This window comes from Ursus americanus, chromosome 21 (genome assembly GCF_024610735.1).
Source record: "Ursus americanus isolate L20-20 chromosome 21, mUrsAme1.1.p, whole genome shotgun sequence".
Taxonomy (NCBI): domain Eukaryota; kingdom Metazoa; phylum Chordata; class Mammalia; order Carnivora; family Ursidae; genus Ursus; species Ursus americanus.
Window position 1 is genome coordinate 3880564 of NC_142147.1, and position 20961 is coordinate 3901524.

Here is a 20961-nt window from a genome sequence, read left to right on the forward strand (position 1 = left end):
TATCCCCCCCCATTTTATTTGAAGGAAAAATTCAAAGTCAATGCAGAATTAAATACGTGCTACCAAGTGGGACAGGTGCAACATCTGCACAATATGGATTCGTGAGAAATCCTACGGGTGGGAATGTTCAGAAGCCGAGGTGCTCTCAGTGCCTGCGAGCATGCCGCACACAAGACAACTGGGTCTGTTTGAAACCCGCTCCTTCCGTGGTACTTTCTCGTCCCTCCACCCTTGCCAGCTCCAAGACGCAGAAGCCCCCCATGGAAGCCTATCCTCAACTTGGGACATTCCGAGCAGGTGCCGGAAAAACAGGGATCCTCCCCCTCTTTGGTCTTTTCCCTCCAGTCCATGCTCCACGTTCACGGAATAAAGAGGTGAGGAGACACTGAGACACAGGGGAATTAAGGTTCATAAGAGCTGCTATGTCTCTGCTGGGAGAAGGGGAAGGAAAAGTAAAGGAGGGGGTTTTCAGGCCTGGAAGGACAAAAGGGACATAGGGACAAACCACGGGACCAGGACCTGCTTTGGGGCCACAATGAGGGGACGGAGGGTAAGGGGGGCACAAACAGCTGTCAGATCAGGGCTTCCTCTCCCCCATCCTCTCCCACTTCTCACCCACAGTGCCCTCCCTCTCCCCCATCAGTAAAGCTGCTGTTTGCTTCCCCAAGGCAGAGACACATCCCCCCCTTCCATGCTGGTGGGGGGGCTGTCACCTGCTCTGACGTAGGTCCTGGATGTCTGACGTGAGTCTGGCCGTCCCAGGGCCCCGGGGCCTCAGGAGGAGAGAGCCTGTGAGTCACATGGCCTGCCTCCCACAGCTACACAAAGGCAGAGAGGGGCCCTTTTCATCACCCTCCAGCTTCTACCGTGCTGTTTGTGATAAAAGGTTCCAGCAGGGCCTAATTAGCATGTAGGGCAGGCTGGAGTCATCGGAGTACATCATTAAGTGGGTGGTTATCTAGTTGGAAGTACTTCACAACAAGAAATCCAGAAAAGGCCACATCTCCACAGCAGGAGGGCAGGGTCAATCGTGTGTCATCCCCGCCTGTCCTGATGGCCCTCATGGAGGGATTTACTCACACCCAGCTGCTGTCCCCTCACGTCCACTGCTGCAGGGTGGGGACCCTAACCCCCTCCCACGAGAGGCTGGTGCAACGCTGCTTCTCAGCGTTGGGGGGTGGGGGGGCGGTCAGAGCAAGTGCTGGCTGACGACTCGTGCAGCTGTTACGACTGGGTTAGTACGGGGCACGGAAGGCGGGGAAGATGTGCTTGAGGACAAAGGCTTTGAGCACCGCATCACTTACTCGAACAGGACCACAGCGAAAGACTGCACCAGGCGGTAGAAGGTGGGCTCCGAGACGCACTTGGAGTTGCAGCGCTGCGCGGGAAGAGGGCAGACACATCACCAGGCGAGCGGGTGGCCGAGGCGCACTGCAGCTCGGACAGGCGCCGGGCTCACCGCGCTGAGCGCCACTAGATGCAGCGGGACCGCGAGCGCAGGACTGGAGCAGCCCTGCCTGCACCGTGGTAACCGGGCCCCCGAGCAGAGCACGGGCCAACATCTTCCTGCATCTCCTTGAAATTTTAAGAACTAGGAACCCCACACATTCACTTACACAACACAGAAGAGTTTGGAGGGATGAACCCCCTGGGGGGCAACACGGGCCATTTCTGGGTTGTAGAGTTACGGGCCGTTGCTCTATTTGTGCTGGTCTGAGCTTTCTAATTTCACTTGGAAAAATAAATGGTGATAAAAATACTTTAAAAACTAAGAGCTTAAGCCAGTTTACAGAAAAAAAAAAAAAGAACCTACTAGGTATTTACAAAAAATCTTTTCTGAACTCGCATGGCTGTCATGCCCTACATTATCTTTGTAAAACTGAACATTGGGGGTTATTGAATAAAAGTACACATCAACGATGGACATGCTTGCCCTTAAAAAAGGAACTTTTCTGTAATTGCACGCAGCTGGAAAGGACCAGTGGGCTCGCTCATTCTTTCTAGCGGCACATCCGGATAAGCGACTTCCTGTTTCCCGCTATTCTAACAAGGCCTTATGGGAACATCTTTAAGTAAGTTCTATTAGTTTCTCTGCTGGGTTGTTTCCTGTGGGTCTTTTCTCCAGAGCGGGAGCAGCAGAGGTGGCGAGAAGGGGCCACACCTCCCGTCGCCGCCCCTCACCTGGGCGCTCACGTATCGAGCAAACCACTCGCGGCCTTTTCCGTTCTCACTGCTACAGTACTCTCCAAACTTGGCTTTCTCCTCCTGGTCCAAGTCCTCCCTGAAAGGAACACAGGAGGAAAAGCAACTTTCAGTCCTCTGCAACAAACACGGCCAGAGCAGGGAAGAGGCAGGACAGGGAACGGGGAAGTATGGCCCCCCAGCCAAGGGTAGACGCCTGACTTACACCGGCGCATCCCACCCTCGGCTGAGCCCACGAGGAAATGGGGTCATTTCTATGTCAAAGCTGAAGAGACTGGCTCAGAGGACCAGACACAGCTAGGGAGTGGTGAACAGGAGCTCCATCCAGACTTTCTGGCTCCAAAGCCCAGCCTCCGTCCCCACATCCTGCCTCCAGTGAGACGGGCACTGACAAAGGTAACGTGACCCTCTGAGGGCCTGGTCCCCTAGCTCCACTGCCCTCCCACTCACTGGTGCTGAAGTCAGTGGAGAGCCACCCAGTGAATTTAAGAATCCCTAACTTGCAGGACACATTGGCTTGATGCAAGGGAGACTGGTTGGTTATGCTGAAGGCCAGTCTGCTCACCTCTCTGGCAATCCTGGCTGTGTATGTGAGGGATGGAGACTGGGGGACCCCGGGGGGTCACCATGGCCAGGGTGAACAGAATGCCCGCCTGACCCCAAACCACTTCTGATCACTCTTCGTGGGAGACTAATACTCTGCCCCCACATTTAAAGATAAGATAAAAAAGAAACAGAAGGCTGAAGATCAATTAGCTCATGCAATTTTTCATTTATTTAAGGTTTGGTAGAAAACATTTTGGTCTCATTTATCCCAAAATACCAACAACAGATGAAATAGGAGAATTTGCCAGCCAGTCTGCACTGATTTCTGGAATGCTCTTGAAAATGCATCCGGCTCAGTTGTCCATGCTCCATATTGCTGACAGGCTGCCGCAAATATAGATCGGCCTTCCTGACAAATTAGCAAACTTCTGTGCTTTCTCCCCTTTCATTAACTGGGTGTGCTCAGAGAAAGCTGACTAATTCCAGTGTTAGTCAAACAAAATTAGGAGGGAGCCGCATCTACTGCTCTCCCAGAATGCATTCAAAATCAAACATGAATGTGTTTTTCGATGGTCCACTATTCGGATCGTCACTGAGCTCTCTTCCCTATTCTAACTGCAAAGGAAACGGACACACGCCTGGAAAAGGCAGACAGCCACTTTGCCAGGTTACAAACAAGGGACCTCAATCACGGTAGGAAATAATGTCCTCTTTACAGAGCGTCAACAGGCGCAGATTCTTCCTGTTGCTTTAATAAAATGGGGAAATGATCCCTTCGGTCCCTGAGCTCCTCACACTGAAGTGCGTGCACAGAGAGTCCAAAGGTTTTGCTGAAATGCAGAGTCAGGCTCAGCGGGTCTGGGTGGGGCCCAGGACTCTGCATTTCCAGCAAGCTCCCATGATGCCGATGCTGTAGGTCCACATCTGGCAAATGAGCGGCAAAGCCTTCCGTGACTAGTGTGTGCCGGGGATGCCGGGCAAGGCTGATATCAGAAACCCAGGAATCTGGGTTTGCGGGCTCCCCACCCTCATGCTGAGATAGTAATAAGAGTGGGGCGGGAGCTGGAGGCCTGCCCACAGACACCCCCTCCTCAGTCTGATCCCAACCCAAACTCCGCTCCTGCTGCTCCAATTGCCAGGGCTCCTATTTACCCCTTCAAGAACCATCAAAGAAAGGCAAGAAAGAGGAGCGGGGAAGGGTCCCCAACCCGGCAGCTGCTTGAGGCTCAGCTGCCATGAGCAATGCGAGGAGTATGGGTAATCGAAACCTTCCGGCCACTACTGCCCCTGCACTGGAAGTCCACTAGTCGCAGTGGCACCCTAGCCCAGGGTGAGTCTGACGCTAACCTGCAAGGGCTCAGACACGGGAAAGCAAACCTAGAGTCCTGCTGGATTTAGCAGCGAGGATGCAAGCATGTCAGCAGAGTGGCTGGAGCCAGGGGTGGGGCGGAAGGGGCAGTGAAAACTCCCCAAATGCTTCTACCTGCAGCCGGGGGTGGGGGCTAAGAACCACCCAGGTGGCCCACCACTGGCCTGTGAGGGAGCGGAAGCCAGGGCCCCAGGGGGTGCCCTGCCAAGGACAGAGCCCAAGGCAGAGAGCGGGTCCTGGGGGCTCACCCTCCAGAGAAGATCTTCTCCACGTAGCTGCGCATGAACTCCCGGAGCTCCAGGGTCTCCTCGTCCTTGGCCGACTCGGTGCTCTGGTTGGAAGAGAAGGACTCGTTGGAGGAGGAGCGGCGGTACTGGTCCCAGGACGGGTGTGAGGGCGACTCGCCCATGTCGTTCTCGCTGTCCGCAGACTCTGTGGTCTCGCTCTCCGAAGCGCCGTCGCCCTGCGAGCTGTCCCCATCCTGCAGCTTCGGAGGCAATGTCTCCAGGGACGAGGAGGCAGACGGCTCAGTTCCGAAGTCAATCAGTGCACCCACAGGGACCTCAGGGGCCTCCATGGTTCGGGGAGGCTTCCAGGCTGGAAGGCCAGCAGACGGGACTCCCAGATGTGTCAGTGGGAGCTGGAGGCCAAGTGCCTGAGTTGCTTGGGAGCTGCTGGCCACCAGGAGTCCTCTGGGGCAGCGCTCGTGGCCCTAAGGCATCTAGAACGGAAGACACAGAAATGTTATCACGACGAGAGCTACTCCCTGCGTAAGGGGAATTCAGCACTGAGAATCCAGACTTAAATGAATAAATGAGACCACAAATTCCCTGAAAAGAGAATAGGCTCCGAACTGCTAGAATCTGGGTCAGCACTACAGGGACATCATTTCCCTACTGTCTACTGCTAAACACCTGGTACATGGTAGGCACTCAGTAACTATTTGTTGAAATAATAAATACATAAATACCAACAATCAGGACTTCTCCAAACTACACATATAGACTTCAAAGCCACTGCACCTGCTGGCCCTCTCCCTGCGCTGGCCTACCAGACTGATGCCAGTAAATAAAAAGGCCAACCTGGGCTAGAATCAGAAAAACACCAGGGACACATCTGCCCGCTCACTGTCGTTAGGGTCAGTGGCTATGGGAGATGGTGCTGTCTGACACATTGGGAAAAGCCGCCTCTCCTGGCGCGTGGGCCCCTCCCCTCCTGGGCTGGCATCTCTTCCTTCCTGGGCTCCTATCTGAGGATTCTTCCACTCAAGACCCAGAACCTTCCCAGGTTGCCAGACAGATTCCCCTTTTCATATCACTCACCAGCCCTCCGCCGGCTTCTGAACATCACTGGCTGCCCAGACCCAGCCTCTCTGTCCTGCCCTCTCCCTGCACTCCAGCCATCTGGATGATGGCATGCATCTCATGGTGCCTGTTCCTTCTGCCACCCCTGCCCCTCCCCACTCCATCCCTTGTTCCTGCTGTTCATCCCCCAGGCAGACACAGTGCCACCTCTCCTGAGCAGCTCACACCACCCCAGTCAAAACTATTCCCTGATGTCTCTGTGCACCCCCAGCATTTTATTCACCCCCATTTATAATTCTGCTTGTTTGACGGATCGATATTACTACTTCTGTTCAACCCACTAAAGTATAAGCCCCTCCGCAGCTACCGCAGTCTCGACAAAGGAAGTGTTCGCTGTGTGTCTGTGAATGGAAGGACAGAGCTGCCCATGAATGTATTCAAAGAGCTGAGGTAGGGGCGGAGGGTCCAGGATGCAGGCAGTGCAAGAAGAGAGCTGGGGTTAGAATCTTCGAGTCTAAACCGGGTTTCCTGTCTGCCAGCTGGGGAGTCACCTACCAGTTCTAGGACCCACCTTCCCCAGGGGTGAGCGGCAGACGGCTCGGCATGAAGCAAGAGCCCTCCTGATGCATCAGCTCCTGCGGGCAAGAGCGGCCTCGAGACTGGGCCTGGCCGTCTCCTCACCCTCTGCAGACCCCAAATATCTAGGACAGCCCCCCGCAGACAGGTGGCTGCTGATGCTGCGGCACTCATGCGTCTTCGGAGGGTAATTCAATACTTGATTGCGTTTGCTGTCCGTTAAGAGCTTAATGTTCACAAATCGATCATGGGTTCCTCCAAATTCCCCAGCTCAGGATATTTTTAAATGTCCTGAGTCAGAAAGACGGAACAGCTGGCTCCTTGTTGTCAGAGCGGCAACGGTACACTGTCCGTACAGTCCTACAAAGCTTGCCTTGGTTCAAAAAAGAGAAGCATAAACCTGCACTCGAAAGAACCGGCTGGGCCCGGAGAGAAACACGGGGTTTTCAGGAGCTCAGGAGACAGCAGCACCACTCGGAGAGGTGGAGACTGAGGAGTGGCCATCTGAGGCTGGGTCAGCCCCGACTCCCCTCCTGCCACCAGTGCCCACGGCCTCTGCTCCCTGGGCCGGGGTTTCCCGTCTCAGACACTATGGTCGGGCTCAAATTCTAAGGTCCTTCTGGCCACCACATTCGCAGACTCTCCGAAGCACAGAAAATCACACCTATGACAACACACTGGGTGTTAAAAATGGAAAATCACGCACTAGGAGGATGTTCACAGTCACTGTGATAGGAAAATTGGGTCAAAAATATCTGTATTATAAATTCATGCAAATCCAACGGAAAACTCTGTGTTCTAATAAGTAATACAAATGACCCCAACAGACGAGCCACATAAGAAGAAATACTCTTATTAAATGCTTAGACAATTCTTCAACCTACCATGATAACCACAGATGTAGATAGGCAAGTTAAAACAATTAGGTACCACCTTTTACTACTAAATTAGCGAAAACTCTAAAATGTAATCTAAGGGCACCTGGGTGGCTCAGCTGGTTAAGCCTTCGGCTCAGGTCATGATCCCGGAGTCCTGGGATTGAGCCCTGCATCAGGCTCCCTGCTCAGCAGAGAATCTGCTTCTCTCTCTGCCCCTCACCCCACTTGTGCTCTCTCTCTCTCTCTCAAAAAATAAATAAAATTTTAAAAAATAAAATAAAATGCGATCTAAATGCTGATGAGGTTATGGTAAAGTCAATATTCTCAAGCAATCCTGGCAATTGGGATAAATAAGACTCTAGAAAGTGTTTGTTTGTGTATGTATGTATGTATGTGTGTATGTATGTAATCTCCACACCTAGCATGGGACTCGAACTCACAACCCCAGAGATCAAGAGGTGCATGCTCTTCCACCTGAGCCAGCCAAGTGCCCCTAGAAACTATTTTCTACAGTTTTTATTTTTTTATCCTCTGATCCAGGAATTCAGATGCTTGAAATTTATCCTAAGAAAATAATTTAAAACACTCAAAACCAGTTACATGGGGGAAAAAATGTTCCTTCTAATAGTATTTCTAATCCTGATAAATTGGGGGGGGAATCTAAATATAGGAAAATGGCAAGTAAATTCTAACAGTTTGATGCAACAGTAATCAGTGAATGATGCAGTTGTAAACAATTAGAACATCAGTGAATGATGCTCACTTTATAGTTAAGTAAACAAAATAATCCACAGTCAGTAAACATTTACTGAATCCCACAGCATGCTGCCCTTTGGTGTGGGTGCTGGGAATACTGGAGTGCATGAATTTTAATTTTCTTATAATAACAATAAAGCATATGTACAAAAAAGGCTGGAAAAGAAACACAAGCCTATTATAGTCCCAGCACTGAGGTCATTTTTCCTTTTGATTTGTTCTTGATCATAATGATACAGTTTGCAATAAATAAATATTCAGAGGAAAAAGGAAACAAATTTCTGTATCTTGAAACGGTTTCAAGCAGTCAGAAGGGCTGCATCTATTTACCCAAGCAGAACACCCCAGCATCAGGGCTGCAAGATTAGAGCAAATTATCACGCCTATTTCTGGTCCAGCCTGAGGCTGGCAAGCAGCTCTCCCAGCGTCTCCCTCACTCGAAATTCTGGGAGCGTGTGAGTCATGCATTCCCAGAAGCCTCCTCTGTGGGCTCAGGCAGGAGGGACAAAGTGACAGGGGGAGGCACAAAGTGAGAGGCCTGTCTGGGAGAAAGAAATACTGGGGGAACCTGGCCAGGGTGGGTGAGGGCACCGTGGGCTGCGGTGTGCAGAGCACAGCGCTGAGCCCCCTCAGCCCAGGGAGCTCATCTTGCTTGGGGAGAGAAGGCAGGGGTGCTGAGTCTGTTCAGGGAGCTGAGACACCAGGCGGAGGCAGCCGTTTGTGGGTAAGGGCCTTGGAAGCATCCCCACCGTCTTCCTTCAGGAAGGATATGTAATCATGGGCCTCGGTGCAGGACAAGGTGACGGTCACTCTGAACACACCAGGATCACACATCTCCCATGACGACTTATGTTGAGCCAGCCAGAGAACACAGCGGAAGTGGGCCCAATGGGAACCAAGCGCACGGTCCCCAGGCAGAGCCACCGAGGTGCTACACTTAGGAGCGCAAACCCGGCCACTCCAGATCGAAAGCGTTTTCCAAAGAACGGCTGAAACACACTACGCGAAATCCTCCAATTCCTCAACACTGGCAACTAATTTACATTTATTTTGAAACATGTTGCGGGCCAAAGAAAACACATCTCTGGATTGCGCCCCAATCCCTTTGCCTTGTTCCATGCACAAGGAACGTCCCGAACCCACTGCAGGGCCACAAGCTCTGAGACTCAGGGTATCAGATCACAGCAGGATCTTTGCACCTACAGACCGTGGATGTTAAAAATGCTTTTCTATAGCCTCGAAGCAGAACAAACCTTCCTGCGATTGTTCTTTTCCAATTCATTCCCTGGGCCTTACAGTACGCGTTTCTACCAATCAAATTAGGCTAAAATTCTAAGTCGACCTATAACCAGAAGGCCTTAACCACCCACCTGCTCATTCAACAAGTATTTGTTTTCTTCTCTTTAAGCAGGCTTTACACCCACTGTGGGGCTGTCGTGTGCTCTACTGACTGAGCCAGCCAGGAACCCCTTGGCAGTATTTGCTGAGCAGCTACCATGCATCAGCTAGCCGGCCAGCAGCTGGGAGTGCAGTCATGAGCAGGCCTGTAAGGAGTACCTGGTCATGTGTGGGGGGTGCAGGCTAAGAGATGGGGTGGTGGGGGTGGGGAAGGCCAGGGGGAGGTCTTGTAAGAGACAGTTAATAAAATGGAAACCCAAACAAGAACTTCAGCGGGGCACTGAGCGCGACGGAGTCTCCAGGCAACGTCTGAGAGCCCCGAGAAAGGCTTCTTTGGACCAGGAGCTGGGAAGGCAGACATGAGCTGAGAGGGAAGGAGTACTCTCCAAGAAGACCCAAGGGTCCTCTGACAGGAGAGAGGTCTGGGCAGAGGGAAGAGTCTGCACAGAGGCCCTAGGCAGCAATGACTTTGGAAAGTTCAGGAACCAGGAGGCTGATGAGGCGAGGGGTGCCACTCACGAAGAGGTCGGCCAGGCGTGCAGGGAGGGCTTCTCGGCCACGCCTGGGGTCTGGGCTGACCGGCCCCTGCGGGAGGAGCTTAAATACAGGCAGCATGCACAGGACAGGAGCAAAGGGGGGGGGAGGCTGGCCAAGGTGGTCACATCCTGGTGGGAGGCTTCCTGACCTCCTCCCCTACCCCCCCCCACCCCCGGGCCTCCGCGGCCCCAGCTGCAGAAGGAACTCGGAAGGAGATTGCCTTCTTGCAGCTGCTCAGCCACATCCCCACGGGGCTTTGCTCAAACTCTGATTTCCCCAATACCCCAGAGCAACCACAGCCAGGACTTCTCTAGCGGGTCGACCTTGAGCAATCAGAAGAGGCTCCCTGGGCAAGAATCCGGAACTTTCTGTAATTCTGCCCTTGCCATCCACCTCAGGCCACTCCCTCTCATTTAGGGTCTCCAAGAGCGATCAGATGTGCTGCTCTGCCCACAAAAAGAGAAGGGCCTGTGAAGCCTCGCTCACCTGGCGTCCCTAACACGCTGGCTCCCACTCGTGTCCATCTAGCTCGTCCCTCGTCTCGTGACACCAGTGAATCAAGGCTCGGAGACTCCCTCCCGGGCACACAGCTAGGAAGCAACAGCGTGCACAACCCAACCGCACGTCAACCGCGAAGCCCCCGCTCTTGACCACCTACAGCAACCTCTTCGGTGCTCCCCTGCTGCTCCATTTCTAGAAGTGGGGTTGCAGGGTCAGAGCTCTGCACGTGACTAAGGCTGATGAAGGGTGCTACCAAATGACCTTCCCCCAAGTCTGTACCGTGGCTATATATACCCGGTGGGTTTTACATCTGTACCTTCCTTTCAACTGTGAGGTCAGAACACCACCTGGCCTCCCGGATTCAGAACTCTGATTCATTTGTTTCACTCTGGGTCAAGTGTGGGGCAGTGTGCAAGGAAGGGCAGGCCCATTCTGCAGACAAGGGAACTGAGGCCAGCTGTATCTCTGCAGCAGGAACTTCCCACAAGCCCCAGCCTTCCAGGACATGGGGCTTGACTATTTTGTCTGATGACTGGCCCAGGCCTCAGGCTCCAGCTGCACTCAGACTCACACCAGGAAAGTCATTTTTTTTTTTTTAATTTTATTTTTAAGCAATCTCTGCACCCAACATGGGGTCTGAACCCACAACCCCAAGATCAAGAGTCACACGCTCCACTGACTGAGCCAGCCAGGCGCCCCGGGAAAGTCACTTAAGTCAGAACCAGTTTCTATTTTTGGAAAATGTGAATGTGAGTCTTTCTTCTCCCAGACTCATGGGGAATATTATCAAGATAAATGAGATACTACATGGCAGGTCTTACGGAGAGGTGCGACTGTCCTCTGGCCCATGAGGAGATACCGAATGTGAGCCGGTCACAGCAATATCGAGACGGCCGAGAGACGACACTGAAGCTAATATTATCAGAACAGTCGACACTTTCGAAGGGACAAAGATACACAAGAACATTGTCTTGGACCACTCCGTCAAGCTGCTGGGCAATACTGCGTTTTTATTACCATTTTAGAGATGAGATGTCTGCAGCTGGGGGAGGCAGGTGCTGTAGTTCCCAAACCGGTGCCAGGGCACCCCGGGATACCTGAGCAAACTCAGAGGGGTGCTGTGGGGGGGATATTTCAATATTTCGAGGGAAACACAGCAACACTTGACATCTTCCAGACACAGATCAAACTACTAGCTCAAAGTAGCTCACAGTTTCACTATTAGGTCATGCTGTATTCCTTTCTATGACCTTGTACCTTTGTGAAGCTGAATTTTCTGCAGCTTGCCATTGTAAAAAAAGCAAGTAGTGCCCAAAACCCAACACGGAACAAGAAAAGAGAATGGCCATGTCCAATGAAGAATGGAATAAAAAATAGTTCCTCAAATGGTGTAGTAGGCTGAATAGTGGTCCCCCAAAAGTGCCCATGTCATCCCCAGAACCTACAAATACATGACCTTACACAGCAAAGGGACCTTGCAGATATGATTAAGTGTGGGGCCTTGGGATGATCCTGGATGATTCAGGGGGGACTATCATAATCATAAGGGTCCTTAGAAGACAGAGATAGGAGGGTCAGTCAGGGCAGGAGCTGGAGCAATGAATGCTCTGCTGTTGGCTTTGCACCTGGAGGAGGGGCTGCGTGTGAACCCAGAAACTCAGGTGCCTGTAGAATGTGGAAAACTTGAGGGATAAGAGTCTCCTCTGGGGCCTCCAGAAGGAAGCCACCCTGCCCACACCTTGTCATTAGCCCCATCAGACTGATTTTGAACACACCTACAAACGCTATCTCCACTTGTGTCTTCCCTTCTCGTCTTTGTGCTTGTAATGCGACCATGCCGAGGGAGGTCGAATGTCTGCTGTCCCGAGTGCCTGGCTATCCCTCTCCCATCTGCAAACATGCAAGTGACCCCCCCCCAAAGAGCCTTCTCTCGTCCCCCAAAGAGCGTTTTATTTCAAGTTGACCTAACGGCAGCTGGACAGGGTTTGGCAGGAAGGAGGGGAGACAGACCCTTGGCTGAGATTTCTGGTCTCCAGGGCTGCCTTGAAACAGGTGAACCCCAACAATTATGAGGTTACTGTTACCTGGTTTTGTTCTGCTATTATGAGATATAATAATGGACGGTTTCCAGGAAGACTGTGCCTATTGAAACTGTCGGCGTGGTGGAGAGGGAGAAGTAAGAGAAAGCGAAATGCGATCATCTTGTAGGGAAAGGCATGGCTGGGAACACCATGGGCGAACGCGTAAATCACCAAGGTTATCCGGAAGCCCCTTCGCTTCATGGCCTCTAGGCCTCTCCTCTGGAGGGGAGGAGCTGCTTCCACATCCCCCCTCCCCCACCCAGCCTGCCACAAATAATCAGCCTCAGGGCCAGGGCTCTCCCTGCTCAGTCGTCATCTGCTCCACACACCCCTTGCTCCCCCCACGTGCCCGCCCCCCACAGTGCAGAGTCAGAGAAGGGCCCCGGGGGGGCTGGCCTGGGGCGAGCTGCCTTGAAGGAAGCCCCCTGAGCCCCTCTGCACAGCCGGGCCCTCCAGCGCCCCAGCCAGAACTCAGAGCTCACTAGCCCAGGCTGGTAAGAACACGCTTCCTGTCACTCAGAACCTCTCACACCACGAGACCACAACAAGGGCTCTCATCAGCCTCTGCGGGGGCTGAGCAGCTCAGCCTTTGGGCTCCTGACAAACAAATCTGCTCATCACCTGCTGACTTTGCCTCCGAACCAGGAAGAGAGTTTTGGGCCATTTGGGGCTACGAAGCAATACTCTTTTCAGGGAATGAATCCGTGTCCAATCTGAAATGTCACCATTGTCCTTTTAGATGTCAGTGTGTTCGGACAGCGGCTCAGACACAGATCTAGGGCAACCGACAGGCCTGTGGAATCAAAACACCAGCACCCACTCCCAAAGCTGGGCAAGGAGCTTTGTGGAATTCCCTGGCAGCAAAAGCAAAAAAGGGAAGTGATGTGGGAAACAAAGGCAGAAGAAAAATTATTAGATTTCCTTACTCCCTATAGTCCATTGACGAGTCCTTGAAACAGGCGGAGGGACATTCCTCTAGGGACTCAAATGCCTCCCATGCGGACACTTTGCTGAGGGCAAAAGGCAATCCTAGGTGACCCCCAACCCCCCAGCCCCCAGCCCCAGGCTCCTGTAAGTCTACTTTAACATATAAAAATTCCTTTGGAAACTTTCCTTTATCTCTAAGCCCCCCAAGATACGTGTTGGCCATCATCCCCCAAGCATACAGGCCACCGATACACATCTGAAGGGTCTCATGACTAAGGTTTTATTAGACGGTAATAAATGACTTTTCCCAACAATAGCTCAAGGTCCCGGAAACCTTGCTTCCAAAATTTCTCAGGGACTGACGCGATCCCAAACCCCCTCCCAGCTTGAAAGTATATAATGGGCCACTCCTCAGGACCCTGGTGCAGCTCCTTCTGCCCACGGGTCCTGCCCCCCTGCTTTAATAAACCACCTTTTTGCACCAAAGACATCTCAAGGATTCTCTCTTGGCCACCGGCTTTGAACCCTAATGTTCTTTCCTACATCAGGAAGCATATTGGGTCATACAATTCTTTTCATTCCGACGTTCATCTACAGAATAACTTTTTCAGACACTAAAGTTAAACATGAAATTGTCAAGAAAGTCCTCATATGAAAAATGCTGATTATTTTAATGAGGTCTGTAAGTTACAAGGCTCCATAAAAGAAACAGAGATGTTGAAACAAACGTTTTTAAATGCCTCTTCAGAAGTCTGAAGGCATACCTTAAATCAGCTCAGCACAGGTGTTAGTCTGGTCGGAGCACACGACTAGGGTGAAGACAAGGTGTTCCCGGTGAAGCAGAATCAACTGTCACGAACCTGGAGACGTTATAATTAATGCGTCCACGAGGGCCACTCTCCCTCAAATACTGCATGTCCCCAGGGGCTTTTGGCAAAGCACCAGATCAACCACTCTGAAGGGCTGACGTTCTAATGTGATAACCCAAACAGGACCCACGTGCTGCCGTTCCCAGCGGGGAGAGGACTGTCCTGCTAGCTCCCTCCCTCAGACATGGACAGCAGTGGAACCGCAGGCAGCTGCAGGGGGACCCCCGTCACGGCGAGGATGGTGGCAGCTCCCAGCCCCGTCTCTGCAGCCATGTGCAGGCATGCCTGGCTCCCACACACTGGCAGCCCCCTACAAGGGCATGTATCTGAGCCAGGCATCCTGCAGGAATGTTCTGACTCCAGAGTGTCAGGGAGATTCTCTAGTTGGCTAAGCCTCTTCACAGCCCGGGGTTAGTGACCTCAGGACTGCAATCCCCCAGGAGAGGCTCCCTGCAAGCCAGCAGCCTCATCTGCTTTCTTCACTATAGGGTTCTCAGGGCCAGAACAGGGCCAGGTACATAAGAACTGTGCAGTCAATATCTGTTGTTTTGAGAATCTCCCAGGTCAGAGTTCAAAGCCTGAGCACAGGTCACAGGCTGCATTTGCCAAGTCAGCTGGCCCACCCACCCAGTCCTAATCACGGGCACACACTTCCTGCACTGCCCTTGGCCTCCCTGAAGGAAGCAGCTGAAGGACAACAGTCAGAAAAAAAATGCCACTGCCCATGTTTTTACAACTGAAAGCAGGAAAAACTGTAGGGTCACTACTGACCTTCCAGTCAATAAAGTTGATAAGTCCTGCCCTAAGCCATTCTGCTGGGCTGCACAGGGAGACCACATATTCTTGACTTCAGTGGGCTTCCAACGTAACCGCGGAGGCAAGGAAAACATTCCACAATGCAATTGAAACAAACCTGATTTCTGCATTGGTGCAAAGAAGAGTAGTTTGCAGACCCAACCTTTACAAAGTGCATGCCTAGTAGGGAGAGTAAGATGAGGGTCTAATTATTGTCCCAACAGGAAGGGGACACCAGCACACGACAGGGTACAGGGCTACAGGAGATTAAGGCTCAGAAGAAGCAAGACCACAACCAAGTGCAAGGAGAATCTCAGAAGGCTGGGTCAATTTCTGCTAAATAGAGACCGGGAGGAAGTGGCCTCAGAGAGTCCCGACATTTCCGATGGGGCGGGCTGTGGAATGCAATGAGCTACCACTGTGGTATGGCCCTGGGGGTAACTTAATACAGTCTTGTCCAAATCTGAAACCAAAGGCTTCCCAAGGCATTCAAACCAATGGGCAATGTGTCCACAGGTGGCCTCCTAGAGGTGGGCTTTTGTAATACATCACTGACGGGAGGAGCACAGGGTAGAAGTCTGGAGAGGAGCAAGGGTGCCCGTGGCCCTTTGGGATCCACATTCTGGACCCTGGATCCCAAACACAGATCCTCATGTCATCTGTCCCAACACAACGCTTAGCTCCCCTGAGCGAGGACATACCTGGCACACAAACATGTGACACTGGATGGCTGTAGCTCCCCAGAGAGCCCAGGCTAGACATGCACTTGGGTATCATGAGGCAGGAGCACAGCTAGAGCATGGGACCACTCAGAGGGCAGAGCAGGGAAAAGCTGAGTGCCGGCGAGAAGGGAAGCCATGTAAGAAAGGGGCACCAAGCAGGTGCAGGAAAAGAGGAGCACGGGGTCAGTCCAAAGCCCAGCACAACGCACCAGCTTAAGGGCTTTAATGGGGCCAGAGCCCAAGGCCAGTCGAGGGGACTGGCGTGGAGTGTGTGGCTGCCACAGGTGAATTACAGCTTCCAGCCTTTGCAGGGGAAGCCTCCACGATCTCTCATCTCTGGAGAAGTGAAGATGACACCTGGGGAGATGTAACAGGGACAAATGTGTCAACCTCACTTCTAGCAGGGAAGGCAGGAGACGCTGTGAAGAGATTAAGGGGGGTAGCCGTGCCAAGGAATATCTGGTGGTTACTAACAGGGCAGCTCTGTGAGCCCCGAGAGAGGGAAGTGGTGAGGACTAAGGTCACACTCGGGGCCAACCTCATCTCCAGGCACTGTGTGTGTGTCTTACACACTCGCAGATCCAATGGATACTGTGCAAATTGTACACTGGGGTTTACTTTTAGTAAGATGCTTGGCAAATTCATTATAGCTTTGAGGATGAAATGGACAAATGTGGCCTGAACATTGTGTAAATTAGGCAGATTTATAAATGCTATGTTTCACAGCCCTGAAATACAGTTTTTTGCATTTTATTGATTTCTTAAAAGATTTTTAAAATTTACTTACTTGAGAGAGAGCAAGAGAGAGAAAGAGAGAGTGCACGAGCAGGGGGAGGGGCAGAGGAAGAAGAGGCTCCCCACTGAGCAGGGAGCCTGACACAGGACTCGATCCCAGGACCCTGGGATCATGACATGAGCCGAAGGCAGATGCTTAACCATCTGAGCCCCCCAGGCACCCATTTTTTTGCATTTTGGTATCTCTGAAATGGTATGCCTCATTATCGCTCTTAGGTAGACTTATCATGGTCCATTGTCATTGTGCAGAGACAAGAGTGGACCCTCTTTTATTTTTCAAAGTAATTAAAGCAATAAATTCAAAAAGTGCATAAATCATAATTGTATCACTCCCTGAGTTCTCACAAAGTGAATACTCCCATGCAGCCCCCACCCCTCCCTGGGAGTGAAGTATTATCAGTCCTCCTTACTGCCCTCCTCGGATACTCCCCTCTTCCCCAAAGGGACATGGACAGGACACCCCAGAACAAGCACGCTGATGGCAGAGAGGATATTTTACAGAAACCCTTGCACTTCAGAAGAACGGGTCTCTGAATGTAAAGAAGTTTTAGAAGTACCGTGAGCAACTTGTTTTGCTTGCATCTTCCTCCCTGGAATGGACCAGAGTGATGCGTGATAATAATCTAAGTAATTCTAAAGGCGTTCTTTCAACAAGGACAGGATAAAAAGTCTAAGCGATAAGAAAGCATTGTGTGAGAGTAAAATGGCAGTGTTTAGTCCTTCTTCATTATGCATAAAACAATGGTGACTCTTACAGGTGATGAGGTCTTACGTTCGATGAAATACGGTGCTTGGCTGCACTACCCGGCAGTCACCTTGGGAAAGATGACTGTCACTAACGGGCAAGGGACTCCAGTCCCGGCCCTACGCTACACCTTCCTCAGTCACTCAAATTTGAAGGCAAATAACACGGTGATGGAGAATGTGGAGAATCTAAAGCCAGACAGACAGTTAACACAGGGAACGACACAATCAGGACCCAAAAAGCCTCTGGCAGCCTTCAGTGCTGGGCTGAGTCTTAAACGACACCTCTCGACAGTAAAGCTGCTCATTCACTGGGCACCTGCTGCGCGCCTTCCATGTGCTAGGCATGACGTGGCAGCAAAGAGGTAAGGGTAACGTGGTTTCTGCCCTTGAGTAACTCAAATTATTAGCGAGGGAGTGTGACACTTTGGCACAAACTCGTCCAAGCCCAGTACGGGGGAGGCATTGCGCTCGCTACGAGTCTGTGCATTTGACATGAACAACAAACCCCAAACTGACCTCCAGCTGCGTTGATGAAAGTGAGCTGACCCAAAACAGAAGCGGCGGTTCCGCCCCGCCCTGCTTCCGCTGGTCAGGCCGCTCCCAGCACGTTATGCCCAATACCACACCTGGGAAGAAATGATCGGCTCTTCGTAGGGCAGCAATACCAAGGACACGTGTCCAAGAGGCCCCACACATTGTTCTCCCCAATCGTTAAGTCTAAAGCAACCCATGAGGATTCCTTGCTTGGGAAAAAACTATACACTTGCGAGGGCATTTTAATTCAATAAATGCAAATGCTCGTTAAGACATTTAAAAAAAAAGAAAAAAAGGAAAGAAACAAGGAGAGAGCAACTGAGACTCTGGAGAGCATTCAAAAAATAAAGACGAAAGCGAAAGCCCATCTGATAATCATGTCACACAAGCAACGGTGAGGACGTGGAAGAAACCGGGAGTAGGTAACTTGGGGGACAGGAAAGGAGTCTTCAAATTTGTGAGGAAGGAGCACCTGACCGAGGGACCAGACTTCTATGTGGCTACAGAGGGAAGAAGTGAGTCTAAGGGTGGAGGCCCCCCAAGGCAGCAGTCTCCACCACCAGAAGGGTGCCCCAGTCTTGTTCCCAGGGCCACCGGAAGCAGAGGGTGGACGTCTGCTCGTCAGCGGGTGATCCACAGGAGAGGCCACTGGACCTCCAGGGTTCATGCCGTTGGCATTCTGAGATAATGTTTTATGATGCTTAATGCGGGCTTTACCCCACTGCAGCTGTTACAAAGCTTCTATCCGAAGAGGACTCCTACTTTATGACCTCCAGGAAGAAAGAAACATCTAAAGCGTCCACAGTTCACAGGAAAAAGAGATAAGGGACCATCTGCTGGTTCCCCAGTGTGGTCAGAGAGTGAGACGGGTTCAGATGTCCACAAAGACCTCCCCACAGAATCGTGACTCTGCTGGGTCGATTTTCAATCCACGATGACCGGCCAGGTGCTGTGCTAAGTGCTGGGAATAGAGCCGTGGAAGAGACACATTTCCTGCCTCGTGGAGCTTGCAGAGGGCTCCAGAACAAATCCCATCTCACCACGTTGCCAAAAAACCAACGGGTCCAGGAGTTCTATTAGCCCCAGGTGGATTAGGGAGGCAGAGAAGGGAACTAAGGTTGCCCACGAACGGCTTGGCTCCTCCATGGTCTAAGACTTTAAATTTCTTCGTTCTTCAAAAGTCGTCCTAAGTCTCAAACTGAAAGTCACCTCACACAAGCATCTGGATGTACATTTTGCACTATGTTAATGTTTCATTCATCCTCAGTGCACTGGTGAGCTCTCTAGTTTGAGGCAACAAGGAGGAATCTGGTGACAGGTGTTTCCCGTTAATTTTCACTATTGACTTCTTGAGTTGGTGCCACTATAACCAAGTTAGAATTTACTGCAAAGCACATCCCTCCCTTGGTGAGCAGCTGTACTTCTTTAATGAAAGAAGGCCACAGCTGACGATTCGGTGACAGCTGGATTCAATTTGGGTATAGACTGACTTGGCCTTCCATGCTTTTGGATAATTTGATAAAATAAACTCGTACTGCTCCAACCCCTGGTATGGAGATAGACACACTGAGTCAGTGGAGTGGGATGGGCTCCCTAAAAGACCTGGCACTTGGTCCCTCTCCAAAGAACCCAGGGGAGGGATGGAACTGAACAAACACCCGTTTTCTTCAGGCCGGGTGCTTTGCTCCACTGGCACAGTGAAGTGTGCACGCTGGACATCTGTGTTTCTGGGAGAGAAGGCTCTGGGCAAATCCTCCTGGATGCAGTTCACCTGGCAGGCCAGGTCATCTCTGGCTGGCGGTCAAGGTGCACTGCAATCTGGAGTGGGTCGAGGCTGCCCACACAGCTCTCCAACGGCCACAGGCAGAGGGGACGCTGCCACTATTCAAAAGCAAGCTGCCACAAGCATTCGGTTGTCGGCCTCTTCAAGACACAACTTCTGTTTTAATCTGGCTGGTTTCCTCGCGCTCTCTGTCTCTCACACACATACACGCGCCCCATGCCTTTGTTACTGCTTTCCTCACTTCCCTGTACACACCACCCACCTTCCTCTGGCTAAATCTCCTGGCACACCTCAACCCCGCCCTTCGACATGGAGAAATCTGAAATTTGTTCACGTGCTATGCTGGTGTCTTCTCTAGGTCCTTTGTGGTCTTTTGAAATCTTGAATGTTGAAACGCGTTTGACAATATTTTTAAAGTGTATCTAGTTTATTCTAAGGAAATAACCCCAAACATGGCCAGGGAGCCGACGGGCAGCATGATTTAAAACAGCAGAAGAAGTGACAATAACCCAAATTCTCGACGACACGAACTTGGGTGAGTTCTGCTGCACTGACTGTAGAGGTTTGTCGGAGTGTCACAGCAGTGATGACAACACGGCATCGTGACAACACCCATATAACATGAAAATGAAGTGGAAAACGGAAAACCAAGACTTAAACTATTCTGTGATAACAGCTCTGCAAAAATAACACAGCTATCCTGTCTGCCCTGCCCCATTGCTACCAACATCCAATGAGCTAACAGAGCAACGAAAAAGGCTGACGTACAAATTCTGAACGGCATTAATAATCAGGCATTTGAAGAACATTCAGGGCAGGAACCAACAGGAAAATGGAAACTGTGAAGATCGCATCAGCATCAGAGACCCGAGAAAGAGGCCACTTCAAAAGTTCTGCTCTACAATCTACAGACGGTCTTTGTTTTCATCTGTGTCGACACGTGCAGGTGGAAATTCAGGACGACAGTTACTGGTATCAATAGGCCACTCATTCAGAAAGTCTTAGCAAAGCAAGAGTTATTCTTGCAATAAAGGCTTGGCCTTTTTTGAGTGAGTGAGAGAGAGAGAGAGAGAGAGGAAAGGAGAGACAGGTTTACTTTACGGGGTTAGCTTCTCTGTCGAGACCAGATCAGATTTTTTGGCATGAGGCTGTGCACACTGGGGACTACCTGGTATCCAGGAAGACAGACTCTTCACGCACAGAGACCTTCCTCTGCTTCTCCACGAGTGTTTTCCCAGCGCTCCTGGTGTTGAGGAGGAATAAAGCTCAATTGCTTACAGTCAAACCAAACATTCACTTCAACCTGGCAGCCTGAGCGGGTCTGGCAGCCTGAGCGGGTCTGGCAGCCTGAGCGGGTCTGGCAGCCTGAGCGGTGCCGAGGAAGCCCCGTCTCTCTCTGTAAGGGCAGATACATGAGGATGGGGGTGAGGAAATCTCTCAAGGGAGGGGTCCCATGAGTCACTTAGGGGACCCTGCATGCCCGTTGTTTCCATTAACACCTACCTACTCCTTCAACCTTTCTTTTCCTTTTTCCACACAAACCACTATTCTGCACCAGATACATCCCGACTTCCTCATTCCTTTGTTTAATCCTGATTTTCTTGTTGAATGCCTCTAAAACACATGTCTTCTGGCTTCCTT

The 20961-nt window shown here is 51.4% G+C and overlaps 1 protein-coding gene across 3 annotated transcripts in view; it reads right to left on the reverse strand.

The window, feature by feature from the left end:
• The window catches only part of KIAA0513 (KIAA0513 ortholog), a 61153-nt gene that overhangs the window by 17118 nt on the left and 23074 nt on the right, over positions 1–20961 (reverse strand). For all 3 annotated transcript variants that reach the window (XM_087870402.1, XM_045772797.2, XM_045772796.2), the window contains exons 2-4: positions 4366–4838; positions 2182–2281; positions 1305–1378 (exon numbers count right to left, since the gene is read on the reverse strand). In XM_087870402.1, the coding sequence (XP_087726528.1) occupies positions 1305–1378; positions 2182–2281; positions 4366–4694 (503 nt within the window). In that variant the 5' untranslated portion in view covers positions 4695–4838. The remainder of the gene's footprint in view (positions 1–1304; positions 1379–2181; positions 2282–4365; positions 4839–20961) is intronic.